At 47.6% G+C, this 13,963-nt stretch overlaps 1 protein-coding gene across 3 annotated transcripts in view; it reads left to right on the top strand.

The window, feature by feature from the left end:
• The window catches only part of gpd2 (glycerol-3-phosphate dehydrogenase 2 (mitochondrial)), a 122,725-nt gene that overhangs the window by 27,449 nt on the left and 81,313 nt on the right, over nucleotides 1-13,963 (top strand). For 2 of the 3 annotated variants that reach the window (XM_067987437.1, XM_067987438.1), the window contains exon 2: nucleotides 392-501. In XM_067987437.1, the coding sequence (XP_067843538.1) occupies nucleotides 400-501 (102 nt within the window). In that variant the 5' untranslated portion in view covers nucleotides 392-399. Of the gene's footprint in view, nucleotides 1-391; nucleotides 502-13,963 lie in introns of those variants that run through there. The other variant, XM_067987439.1, reaches the window with a different exon arrangement.

Below are 13,963 nucleotides of genomic sequence, written 5' to 3'. Positions count from 1 at the left end.
TGCCTCATACGAGAAGAGGGCAGTATGATAACGCATGCATAGGAATGTACTGTAATATGCAAAAAGAATAAACAACTACTAGCTGTTGTATATTCTTTACTCTTAAGATAGCTATTTCTTATGATACAAGACATTGTCTTAGAGACCCCAGTTACTAGCTGCATATGTACAAGGATATTCAGCAGTAGCTTTCCCTTACTTGGTTTATTTCATATGTATGAAAGGTCAGTGACTTATAGCCTAATGCAATGTTGTAATCATTTTCAATACAGATATATTATGTGTCTCGTGAGTTTTCTATCCATGTATCACAGTTGTAGTAATTTCTGTGAAATTTGCCTGTTTGCAAAAGGATTTGAAAGAAACTTCATTTTGTAATCTTGTATTGCAGAAAAAAAGATGGCATTTCGAAAGGTTGTTGGAGGAACATTTCTTCTTGGGGGTAGTGCCCTGACAACAATTTTAGGTCTCTCCCAGATAGTAGACTACAGGTCGAATCGGGTAAGCTTTCCTTTATACCTCCTACAAATGCGCAAAAGAACGCAAAAGGTAAATTTATAGGGGCAGCTTCTCTTGTGTCCTGTTCCATCGGATGTGAGACGGGCTGTGCAAGGCCTGACAAATTTTCATTCTTGGGCCTGGTTTCCATACCATCGGCGAGTTGCTTGCACATGTTGAGCAGCTTGCCGATCGCAGAGGGCCGTAAAAACGACGGCTCCAGCACGGAGCCCAGCCAGTGCAGGTAAGTTAAGGGGGATGTGGGGGTGGGGGTTGGTAGCAATCCTGGGCAGGGCTGCGGAGCATCAGCCATCGTGGGGATTGATTTTTGTTGGGTCAGGAGGAGCATTAATGATCCTACTGGCCCTGCAAAAATCATTTTAAAATAAACTTTAACTTGCCTGTTTCTGAGTAGCCGGAAGTGGTCTTTTTAAGAACTGTTGGTTAGGCCCCTCAACACAGATACCAATGGGCAGAGCGGGTGCGGCAGGTCAAATCAATGGAGAGTAAAATCAGGCGGTGTGTAAAACAGGCATCTGACTTGCACCTTCCCTGCTTTCACCGTGCGGGGTTGGTTAAAATCGGGGCTTAAACCTCCTAGATTTCTTTTAGCTTCATCTTTAGCTATTAAAACATAATTCTATGTGTAGCACTTTACACTTGTCTGCATTATATTTGATTTGCCATTTACATATCCTGTGCCATTCATTCATTGCTTTGCTAGATTTTATGCTCTCCTGCAAGGGATGTGACATGCCAAACTCTCTGGGTAAGCTTTTTATGTGCCAGTAGCCGACTGAAACTCATGCTCTTTCTGACCCACAAGGAAACCGTAAAAATTTTTTAAAATCTTACCTTCTTGGCACTCTTCTGAGGCCGCTCCTACCTGTCGGCAGCTTTCTCTGCTGAGCCCAGCACTGGTCTACTAAGCATTAAAATTGCATCGGGGTTCTAGTTAAGTCATAGGCCTCTGACTTTTGCGTATTTATGAGGCCCTCTCTGTGGCAAGGGCCTCACACGCTGCCTGAGAGACGGCAGTTAAACTGGCAGTGGGTGTTTTTTTTTAGTTCGTTCATGGAATGTGGGCGTTGCTGGCAAGGCCAGCATTTATTGCCCATCCCTAATTGCCCTTGAGAAGGTGCAATTAGGGATGGGCAATAAATGCTGGCGTTGCCAGCGACACCCACATCCCATGAATGAATAGAAAAAAGCACCCACTGCCAGTGGGCCACACTCTGGTGTGAGTGTAGTGACAACCCAGAGGGGAGGACGTGTCCTCTATTTAAACACCACATATGCCCCGTTCTTGACAGGTGCATGGGTTAAAATCAACCATAAAATCTCTGAAGATGGATGTGGTAGAATGAACTTCTTGGGTAAGTGTTTTCCCCGTAAGCACAATCAAGGATGTGGCCTTTGGGTGGCAGATCTCTGTTGTTTGTCAGAAGACCCTGTGTTCTGTACCACATCACTGTCCTCCAAGTTGGATTCAATGAAGAACAGGCCATCTGCAGAAACAAGAAGGACATTAGCTCACTAGTTTCTTTGATGTAAGCTATTACTGTTGTAACCAACTATCATCTACAAGTGGCTGATACATTTATAGCATTTGTGAAATAGTAGCAACTGTCTTGACCTTATATGTTATATTAGTCCATGCCTTGTACCTGTCTGAGGATGAGATGGGAGAGCAGATTTTGTGCCAATAAAGACATATTAATGTTTTGAAAAATTGTTTGACAAGAATAAACCAATGAGTCGCTGAAAAACATGGTTATTTTAGCACTTTGTCCCATTTATTGGTGTAGGTCAGGTACTCCATTTCTGCTCCATTGAGGCGGTAAACTTGCATAATTTCAAATAATGTCTGATTGGGTCTCTTTACCAAATACCAGTGGTATGTTAAGTTGCTGTTAATCAATATGTAGCATTCCTGGGTTCGCTGTCACTGCATGGACTTAATTGTCACATAACCCACTTAAAGTGCCTTAGTGGCTAGCAGTCTGGAAATTGACCACTGTTTAATAAGTAAAAAAAGCTAGAGAGTATATTTTCCTCCTTTTGCTAATTTTTGGTGAATAAAATGGATATAAGTGCAAAGTGGGGTTCCCTGCTTTATACTTGCATCTACTGTTTTATTAAAATTAGTGAATAGCAGAAAATATAGCTCCAGTTATGTAATTTTCTTTTATTTACAGTGATTAGATTTTATGTTGTTCAGTGCTAAATTGCAATACTACCACAGTTGACAATGCAAAAGCTATTTTGTGGCAAACAAACTTACACCATATTCCTTTTATTTTACTTTGGGGCAACACCAATTTTGAAAAGCTATGAGGTAAATTGAAAACGAATTACTTTGTGACACTAAGCTTGGGCTTTAATAGTAATGCATATAAGGTGACCTAAGCAGTTATTGAGCATAATTGAGTACTTACTGATTGTTGGAGGAAGTGAAAACTGAAGAGATAGGGAATTATGCAGTTTTCAGTTCTGGGTAAGAATGAGTTAAGAATAGGAGACAATGCAATGAGTCTTGACTTTAACACAGTGAAGATGCAAAGAGAAGGAAAAGATTGTAAGACGTGTATTTGAGCCTTTGGAAGGACAACAGCGGAAACTTAGAAGTATAATTACAAAGATTTTATTCATTTTTAGGATGTGCACCAGCCTTGGCACTGAGGCAGTCTTCATATTACCGCCTGTGAGTGGCACAAAAGTACCACTATGTTGTGCAGTTATGTTTAAATAAAATCTTACAGAGCAAGTTCTTAGTTTTCCTCCTTTTGTTGTTTTCTAGTTTCTTGACCAGAAAGAAACAGCTCCTTTTAAGCTTCCAGTGCCACGTGGAGCCATTTCCTTCCCTTGGCATAGATATAATATATGACTGACAAGGCATCCTGGAAATACATTTAAATCAGACTATGAATATTAATTTGGTGGTACAATAATACTTACATGATGAACCACAGCAAAGATGCACGTTTGGACAATATGGTGGGCGGTGCCCTTTCAGCTCATAATGAGCGTGTGCTTCCTGCCTGCCATATGGAGGCGTAGGCAGTTGTTTAGTATCCGAAAAAGAGGCGCTGCACAGCTGAATTTCTAGGCCCATGAGTTCAAATTCCACCATGGAAAATTGTGAAACTGAATTTAATAAATCTGGTAATTTAGGGGTTGGCACCAGGAAAAATAAATCTCAAAGCTGCTGGATTATCGTAAAAATCTTAATGCCAGCAGCAAGTCACTTGGTTATAAACAGTTGTTAAAGAACACAATCATAAAAGCAAGAACTGCAACGGTTCAAAGAAAAGCCCCACCACCTTCTCAGCGCAACTAGGATAGACAATAAAAATACAGCTTTGCCAACATTTTCCACATGCTGAGAACAGATAAAAAGAAAGAAGGGCCCCTGTATAATTTTCCATCCTTGCCTGATGGAGTTATGCTGGAAATACGTTGAGAAACATCCTGCCTAGTTTATTTACTGTGCTGGCTAAGTGCCAGCTCTTTTCCTGTTGCTGATTCCTTTGTCTAGTCTCCAGTATACTTTACCATTTTCATTTAGCATTTCTGTGACAAGGATGCCACCATTATAACATTAAGATGTAACCTTTCCCCACTTCAGGCCAAATCGCACCAAATCCGTCCTTTCTTTTCAAAAAGTGGAAATGCTCCTTCTGGCATCACCAGAGCATTGCCACTCCAGGCTCCCCCTTTCCGTGATGTCCAATCTCTTTGGACCTATCTTTTTCCCGGCTGGGTCAGATTCTGGGCTGCCTGATGTTGTGCTGGTCCAGAGCCAGCGAGCTGCATCAGGATGCCCGTTTAGCGCCCACAGCCTGTCACATATATGTTAATGAGGCCCGACCCTCGACATGGACTGGGCTTTCTGCCGGCACTATTGGACAGTCGGCCAGCACGCTCTGCCAGTCGGCCGCCAAATATTTAAAATCTACCCCAAATTGAATAGAATGGGCCCATACTCTCTGGAGTTTAGAAGAATGAGAGGTGATCTTATTGAAACATATAAGATCCTGAGAAGGCTTGACAGGATAGATGCTGAGGGGTTGTTTTCCCTGGCTAGAGAGTCTAGAACTAGGTGGCATAGTCTCAAGATAAGGGGTCGGCTATTTAGGACTGAGATGAGGAGAAATTTCTTCACTCAAAGGGCTGTAAATCTTGGAATTCTCTACCCCAGAGGGCTCAGTCGTTGAGTATATTCACATTCTCCTCCTTCCCCCCCCCCCCCCCCCCCCCCCCCCACCGTTAGACCTGGATCACATTCTCCTCCTCTTCCCCACCCCCCCCACCCCCTCCCCCACCGTTAGACCTGGATCACGTTCTCCTCCCCTCCCTTCCCTCGTTAGACCTGGATCACATTCTCCTCCTCTTCCCCACCCCCCCCCGCCCCCTCCCCCACCGTTAGACCTGGATCACGTTCTCCTTCTCCCCGCCCCCCCCTTCCCCCGTTAGACCTGGATCACGTTCTCCTCCCCGCCCTTCCCCCGTTAGACCTGGATCACGTCCTCCCCCCACCCCCCCCTTCCCTCGTTAGACCTGGATCACATTCTCCTCCCCCCCCCCCTTCCCCTGTTAGACCTGGATCACATTCTCCTCCCCCCCCCCCTTCCCCTGTTAGACCTGGATCACGTTCTCCTCCCCCCTCCCCCCCTTCCCTCGTTAGACCTGGATCACATTCTCCTCACCCCCCCCCTTCCCTCGTTAAACCTGGATCACGTTCTCCTCCCCCCTCCCCCCCTTCCCTCGTTAGACCTGGATCACGTTCTCCTCCTCCCCCCCCCCTTCCCTCGTTAGACCTGGATCACGTTCTCCTCCCCCCCCCTTCCCCCGTTAGATCTAGATCACGTTCTCCTCCCTCCCTTCCCTCGTTAAACCTGGATCACGTTCTTCTCTCCCCCCCCCCCCCCTTCCCCCGTTAGACCTGGATCACGTTCTCCTCCCCCCCTTCCCCTGTTAGACCAGGATTACGTTCTCCTTCCCCTGTTAGATCTAGATCACGTTCTCCTCCCCCTTCCCTCGTTAGACCTGGATCACATTCTCCTCACCCCCCCCCCTTCCCTCGTTAAACCTGGATCATGTTCTCCCCCCCCCCCTTCCCCTGTTAGACCTGGATCACGTTTTCCCCACCCCCCCCCCCTTCCCTCGTTAGACCTGGATCACGTTCTCCTCCCCCCCCCCTTCCCCCGTTAGACCTGGATCACGTTCTCCTCCCCCCCCTTCCCCCGTTAGACCTGGATCACGTTCTCCTCCCCCCCCCCCCCCTTCCCCCGTTAGACCTGGATCACGTTCTCCTCCCCCCCCCCCCTTCCCTCGTTAAACCTGGATCACGTTCTCCTCCCCCCCTTCCCTCGTTAGACCTGGATCACGTTCTCCTCCCCCCCTTCCCTCGTTAGACCTGGATCACGTTCTCCTCCCCCCACCCCCCCCTTCCCTCGATAAACCTGGATCACGTTCTCCTCCCCCCCTTCCCTCGTTAAACCTGGATCACGTTCTCCTCCCCCCCTTCCCTCGTTAGACCTGGATCACGTTCTCCTCCCCCCCTTCCCTCGTTAGACCTGGATCACGCTCTTGAGTTTGAACGGCAGCGAGTTGATTTCTCTGAAAGCCCGGCGCATGCGCGGCAAGTGATGTCATCGAACGCAGTGTCACTATTCACATTGTAATGTAAAAGGTAACCCCCTTCCACTTTCTATCCAATAAATATGAAAACAATCCATGACTCACACGCAATTCCCCATCAGTCACCGCAGCTCTCTCCCAGAGTGTTTAGTTTGACGGAGTGATTAGTGACAGTGTGGGTATTTCTGGTTTTCGATCCTGAGCATGAGTCGGGCCACCCGATGACGTCACTCGCAGCGCATGCTAAAAAGCTATGGCTCCGCTCGTGACATCATTTCCAATTACGTCACCCTTACCCACTCTCGTTGAATGAAATGCGCCTCACAGCCTTAACCTTGCAGCTCAAATTATGTAAAAAATGCAGTGCTGTGGATTTGTCAAATTCAGCCTCACATAGAAAAGGCTACAGCCCCCCATTCATGGGGCCACATATTTGAAGGGGCCCACAGGTCAATTGCTGGGTTGGCCTTGCATGGAGTGTTTTCAGAGTCAAAGCGAGGTGCGAGGCTGCTCAATGTGGAGGCCTCACTTCTCCAGCAGACAGGGGAGTTTGGTTGGAGTTTTTATCAGATCATGCTGATGGCATTCGACAAGGTTCCACATGAGAGACTGTTAACAAAAATGAGAGCACATGGAATTGGAGGCAACCAATTGACTTGCCCTCCACACCTGTCTCTGAACCTGGACATCAGTTTGTCGATGCTCCAAGCAGACTCCATCCTAGCTGATCCGCTGGCAGAGTCCACAGGGTCAGCACTGGGAGGGGTGAGTGGGACGGGAAGGAGATTGGCAAGAGTAGCTCCCATTGTGCGCTTTGGGCAGGAAAGACGGTGAGAGAGTATGATGGGGCAGTTGAGTTGCACTCGTAAGGAGGCAGCAACAGGTTCCTCGATGGGCCCTTTGGAGGATGCCAAGAGAGGCATCTCCCTCCAGAATGTCCATTCACTTGTGAACAAGGCCCTTGCCGTCCACGGGACCTCTGACTTTAACTTTGGACTCTCTCCTATTGTCTCCTCTCCATTCCCTGTTTATTACCAGGACCTATCTATCCTAATCTTGCTATGTAACTACGCCCATGTAACTTGAGTTTCCCTGTGTCCATTCGCGTGTTGTTTTGGCTGCCGGTCCGGACCTGAGACCATTACTTCTATTTCATCTTTTTCTTATTTTCTCTTCACGCCTCCAAGGCCTCTCTCTCCTGTTGTTCATGCCTCCTTTCATTATTCCCCTCTCGAGTATTCTGCCCCCCAAATCCCTACCCCAACCCTTCAGCACTCCTCGACCTTCCTACTCTCCTGCCGCTGTACCAGGCTTGACTCCCTCTTAGATAAGCCTACATCTTCCATTTGTGCTTCTGTTGGCATCCTCCGAAGGGCCAATCGAGGCACCGTTGCTGCTTCCTTACGAGTGGCAACCCCAACTGCCCCATCCGACTCTCTCACCGACTTTCCCGCCCAGTGCTCCCGATGGGAGCTAATCTTGCCAATCTCCTTCCCGTCCTACTCACCCCTCCCAGCGCTGACCGTGTGGACTCTGCCAGCGGATCAGCTATCACCACCCCTCTCCACATCTCCCTCCAGAATGTCCGTTCACTTGTGAACAAGGCCCTTGTCGTCCATGAACTTATTGTGGATGATTGCATCGACATCATGGCCTTGACGGAAACCTGGCTGACGGGTGATGACACCTTCCCCCTTAATGAATCCTCCCCGCCTGGCTATATCTTCCACCACTTGCCCCGCCCAGACCACCGAGGTGGCAGTGTGCCCCTTATCACCAAATCACACCTTGGTCTGTCCCCCTACTCTTCTGGCACCTTCTCCTCTTTTGAGCATCTCATCTTGTTCCACCCCTCTCTCACCTCTCTAAAATCCTCGTTCTCTACTGCCCACCAAGTACCACACCAAGTTTCTCACCAAAATATCTTCACTGCTTTCCTCCCTCAGCCTCTGCACTGAGCGACTTCTCATCCTCAATGATTTCAACTTCCATCTCAACTCATCGTGCTCTCTCTCCTCTAAGTTAATTATCCTCCTATCCTCCCTTAATCTCTCTCTCGATATAAACTCCCCTAACCATATTCACGACCATCCACTCAACCTTGCCATCTCGTGACCTCACTACTCTCATTGTGTCAATTACGGATAAGGCCATCTCTGATCACTTCCTTGTATCCCTCTCCACCCAAATCCTCCTTCCACCTCCCAACCCCACTTCCTTCTGTGTCCACCCCTGGAAAAAAGCTCTTCCCCCAAATCACTTACAATGGCACTTTCAAATTCCCAACTGTCTAGCCTTTGGCCCTTCATTCACCACGACATTTCTGCAGCTATCGATCTGCTCAATCACACCTTCATCTCCACCTTTGATGCCCTTGTCCCATTAAAACCATTACTCTCTCACACCCTATTCATTCCCACTGGTACGGCCATCATCTCCGTTTCCTTAAGTCCAAGGGTCGCAGACCAGACTTGAATGTTTATGGCAGACAACTGGTTTAGCCATTCATTGCCAGATCTGGCTGGACCACATAAAGCTCTCCTCTGCCAAAACTGCTCACTATTTCAGGATCATCCTGGAATGCAAAGATAACCCCCGGCTTCTCTTCACTTTAGACTGTCTTCTTAAACCCCTCTCCCCTGCCTCCTCCACCCTCACCTCCAACAACAGGTGCGAGGAGCTCATGGACTTCTTTGTCACTAAGATTGAGACTATTTGTTCAGCTGCCCCTGCTGCTTCCCTCCCCCTAGCCAAACTTCCCTACGTTTCCCCCCTGCCCTAGCCCTGAACTTGCATCTTTCTCTACTTTCTCTCCTATCTCCCCTCATGCCTTCTCTGAGCTCACCTTGACCACGAGACCCACCTCCTGCTCCCTGGATCCTATTCCCACCAAACTGCTGACCAACTTCCCTTCCTGACCCCCATGTTAGCTGATATTGTTAACGGTTCCCTCTCCTTAGATACTGTCTCCTTTAAATCTGCCATCATCACCCCCCGCTCAAAAAAAACATCCTTGATCCCTCTGTCCTTGCGATCCTCCCTTTCCTCTCCAAAGTCCTTGAATGTGTCGTCACATCCCAAATCTGTGCCCACCTTTCCGCATGTTTGAATCCCTCCAATCAGGTTTCCACCTCCCCCACAGTACTGAAAGGGCCCTTATCAAAGTCACAAATGACATCCTATGTGACTGTAACCATGGTAAACTATCCCTCCTCATCCTTCTCGACCTGTCTGCAGCCTTTGACACGGTTGACCATACCATCCTCCTCCAACGCCTCTCCTCTGTTGTCCAGCTGGGTGGGACTGCGCTCGCCTGGTTCCATTCTTATCTATCCGGTTGTAGCCAGAGAATCATCTGCAATGGCTTGACTTCTTGCTCCGGCACCGTTACTTCCGGAGTTCCCCAAGAATCTATCCTTGGCCCCCTCCTATTTCTCATCTACATGCTGCCCCTCGGTGACATCATCTGAAAACACAATGTCCGGTTCTACGTGTACGCTGATGATACCCGGCTCTACCTCACAACCACCTCCCTCGACCCCTCCACTGTCTCTGATTTGTCACACTGCTTACTGGATGAGCAAAAATTTCCTCTAACTAAATATTGGGACGACTGAAGCCATTGTCTTCGTTCCCTGTTACAAACTCCGTTCCTTAGCCACCGACTCCATTCCTTCTCCTGGCGACTGTCTGAGGCTGAACCAGACTGTTCGCAACCTTGGCATCCTATTTGACCCTGAGATGAGCTTCTGCCCACATATCCGCTCCACCGCCAAGACCGCCTACTTCCACCTCTGTAACATCGCCTGTCTCCGCCCCTGCCTCAGCTCATCTGCTGCTGAAACCCCCAACCATGCCTTTGTTTCCTCTAGACTCGACTATTCCAATGCTCTCCTGGCTGGCCTCCCATCTTCCACCCTCAATACACTTGAGCTCATCTAAAACTCTGCTGCACGTATCCTAACTCGCAGCAAGTCTTGTTCACCCATCGCCCCCGTGTTCGCTGACCTCCCGGTCCACCAACATCTTGATTTTAAAATTCTCATCCCCGTTATGAAATTTCTCCATGGACCCACCCCTTCCTATCTGAACATGGCAATGTCAACGCTGGGCGTTCTCTGCACTTGGGAGTGTTAGCGCTGTGCGTTCTCTGAAATCGGTAGTATTAACGCTGTCTGTTCTCTGAAATCAGTAGTGTTAGCACTGTATCTTGTCTGAACTCTGTAGACGGCCTGACAATGAGTGGATGAAACTACGCATTCCAGAGAACTTGAATTACTCAGAAGCAGACTGGATCAAATTACACAGTCCAGACAAAGGGTTGGGTGAGTATAGTCCTCCCAAATCCTGTCGGTGGCAATACCAGAATGTGCTACTGCCACCATTATGCAGCCATAAAACTGTTGTTCTCTTAGATAAATAAATATTACTTCTGCATAAATAAATATACAGGAGCCAACGTTCCTCAGGGGTTCCACTGGTCTTCCGCTGTAACTCTGGCAAGACACAAGTGGAAACCCCCCCTCCACCCCCAGAAATGGCGATTACCCAGTTTCCCCTTTGCCTTTTAAGGCGGGGGGGGGAAACTGTGACCAAGGGTGGGTCACCGGAATTTCAGGCTTCCATAGGTAGGTAGGTCCAGAATTATGTCCAAAGTGGCACTTGTGCACGCCTATGCCCTGGTAAGAGGTGTCCTCCCAGTGAACTCTGGCGGGCACGAACATGGCACAACTGCCGTCAATGCAACTCATGGATTTTTGGCCCCATAGATTCAACTTTTTTTTTATTCGTTCATGGGATGTGGGCGTCACTGGCGAGGCCGGCATTTATTGCCCATCCCTAATTGCCCTCGAGAAGGTGGTGGTGAGCCGCCTTTTTGAACCGCTGCAGTCCGTGTGATGAAGGTTCTCCCACAGTGCTGTTAGGAAGGGAGTTCCAGGATTTTGACCCAGCGACAATGAAGGAACGGTGATATATTTCCAAGTCGGGATGGTATTTGACTTGGAGGGGAACGTGCAGGTGGTGTTGTTCCCATGTGCCTGCTGCCCTTGTCCTTCTAGGTGGTAGAGGTCGGGGGTTTGGGAGGTGCTGTCGAAGAAGCCTTGGCGAGTTGCTGCATTGCATCCTGTGGATGGTACACACTGCAGCCACTGTGCGCCAGTGGTGAAGGGAGTGAATGTTTAGGGTGGTGGATGGGGTGCCAATCAAGCAGGCTGCTATGTCCTGGATGGTGTCAAGCTTCTTGAGTGTTGTTGGAGCTGCACTCATCCAGGCAAATGGAGAGTATTCCATCACACTCCTGACTTGTGCCTTGTAGATGGTGGAAAGGCTCTGGGGAGTCAGGAGGTGAGTCACTCGCCGCAGAATACCCAGCCTCTGACCTGCTCTTGTAGCCACAGTATTTATATGGCTGGTCCAGTTCAGTTTCTGGTCCATGGTGACCCCCAGGATGTTGATGGTGGGGGATTTGGCGATGGTAATGCCGTTGAATGTCAAGGGGAGGTGGTTAGACTCTCTCTTGTTGGAGATGGTCATTGGCTGGCACTTGTCTGGCGCGAATGTTATTTGCCACTTATCAGCACAAGCCTGGATGTTGTCCAGGTCTTGCTACATGCGAGCTCGGACTGCTTCATTATTTGAGGGGTTGCGAATGGAACTGAAGACTGTGCAATCATCAGCGAACATCCCCATTTCTGACCTTATGATGGAGGGAAGGTCATTGATGAAGCAGCTGAAGATGGTTGGGCCAAGGACACTGCCCTGAGGAACTCCTGCAGCAATGCCCTGGGGCTGAGATGATTGGCCTCCAACAACCACTACCATCTTTCTTTGTGCTAGGTATGACTCCAGCCACTGGAGAGCTTTCCCCCTGATTCCCATTGACTTCAATTTTACTAGGGCTCCTTGGTGCCACAATTGGTCAAATGCTGCCTTGATGTCAAGGGCAGTCACTCTCACCTCACCTCTGGAATTCAGCTCTTTTGTCCATGTTTGGACCAATGCTGTAATGAGGTCTGGAGCCGAGTGGTCCTGGCAGAACCCAAACTGAGCATCGGTGAGCAGGTTATTGGTGAGTAAGGGCCGCTTGATAGCACTGTCGACGACGCCTTCCATCACTTTGCTGATGATTGAGAGTAGACTGATGGGACGGTAATTGGCCGGATTGGATTTGTCCTGCTTTTTGTGGACAGGATATACCTGGGCAATTTTCCACATTGTCGGGTAGATGCCAGTGTTGTAGCTGTACCGGAACAGCTTGGCTAGAGGCGCAGCTAGTTCTGGAGCACAAGTCTTCAGCACTACAGCCGGGATGTTGTCGGGGCCCATGGTCTTTGCTGTATCCAGTGCACTCAGCCGTTTCTTGATATCATGTGGTGTGAATCGAATTGGCTGAAGACTGGCTTCTGTGATGGTGGGGATATCGGGAGGAGGCCGAGATGGTTGAAGATGGTTGCAAACGCTCTGTGTCTCAGCCTTTCTGGAACAGCAGACTACTTATGGCTACTTCAATAACATTTTATTTTTATTTTCAATTGGCCAAATTCATAAAATCAGCAATTTTTACATCATTTGGAAAGTGGGTGGGAAGCAGAGTGCTTGCAACCTGTGTCCTTTTTAAATGCCCAGTCTCCCTGTCAATCATGAATACTTCCAGAAATTACTGTACATAAAGTTATTCAACTGAGACAAGGGGCTGAAAATATTTTTTTGGATTTAACAACCTGAGGAAAAAATGGCTTATGTTGTTATTAGGTTAATATAAAAAAACAAATTATCTCACATTAAGTGAGTATTTGGCACTCAACAGCAGATGATTAGGATTTCACTCACCTACCGCAGCTGTACAAACAAATCTCACCAAACAATGATTAAATGCAAATCGTGGGACAGTCACTGTCTGCCTCTCTTTCTTCTCTTTTCTCTCTCTCTCAGCATAATGAGCTTTCTGCATAAAAAAATTAAGTTACAAGCTTTTATTTAGAAGTTTAGTTGAAAACCTACTCAAAATCATGATCCGGTTTGTATTCAAGGTATTTTTAGAAGCACTGAAATACTGTCCACACATTTAATTACAAAATACTACTGTCCATTAACTGCAGTATACGACAAGGCAATTGGCAGATTGTTTCTGACATCTGGTGTTATGGCTGCTATACAGGCGCATCCCCCTCCTAATTTTGTACTGTTTTGGCATGTTTCTATGGTGTGTAAAGGATGTGGATTGAAGAAGAAGGATAGACTACTTACCGGGTAGGGTCTTCCATTTCTTGAATGTTTCGCACGCCATCAGCCCCACAAGCTTGGCAGGGGTATCGTTTCTGGGAGACTGATGGTGAGCTGTTGGTTGCAGTTTAGCACTGGCGCAGATCCTGGGGGTTTTATGCGATGGAAACCACTTGCCGACATGTAACATTGGGATGACACTTCCTGTGTGCTCATTACTTGGTTCTCCAGAACCTATCAAACAAGGCAATACCCTACAGTGTGCAGAGGATGCAAACCATTCAAAGAATGACGACCCAACCATGTAGGTAATCTACCTTTTTATTCCTTTTACTAAATACAAGTAAAACATACATTTTTGAACTCTCATATTTGAACAAAATAGTACTAGTGGAATTTGCTATATTGTTAATACGGTATTTAAAACCTGCTTTTGCATTCCAAGTATAATTTTGTGAAAAAATATTACATGTCTAAGAATATTAAAACGGGCTAAAGGAGGATTTTCTAGTATTTTTTTCTGTGACCAGAACATAAATGGCCTGGAGGATATTGCATCTTTAACAGCATGTTTTCTAAATGAAATGAGAAATGTTGA

This window comes from Heptranchias perlo, chromosome 7 (genome assembly GCF_035084215.1).
Source record: "Heptranchias perlo isolate sHepPer1 chromosome 7, sHepPer1.hap1, whole genome shotgun sequence".
Classification (NCBI taxonomy): domain Eukaryota; kingdom Metazoa; phylum Chordata; class Chondrichthyes; order Hexanchiformes; family Hexanchidae; genus Heptranchias; species Heptranchias perlo.
The sequence above is the reverse complement of the archived record's forward strand: the minus strand, read 5'-3'. Positions and strand labels throughout refer to the sequence as shown.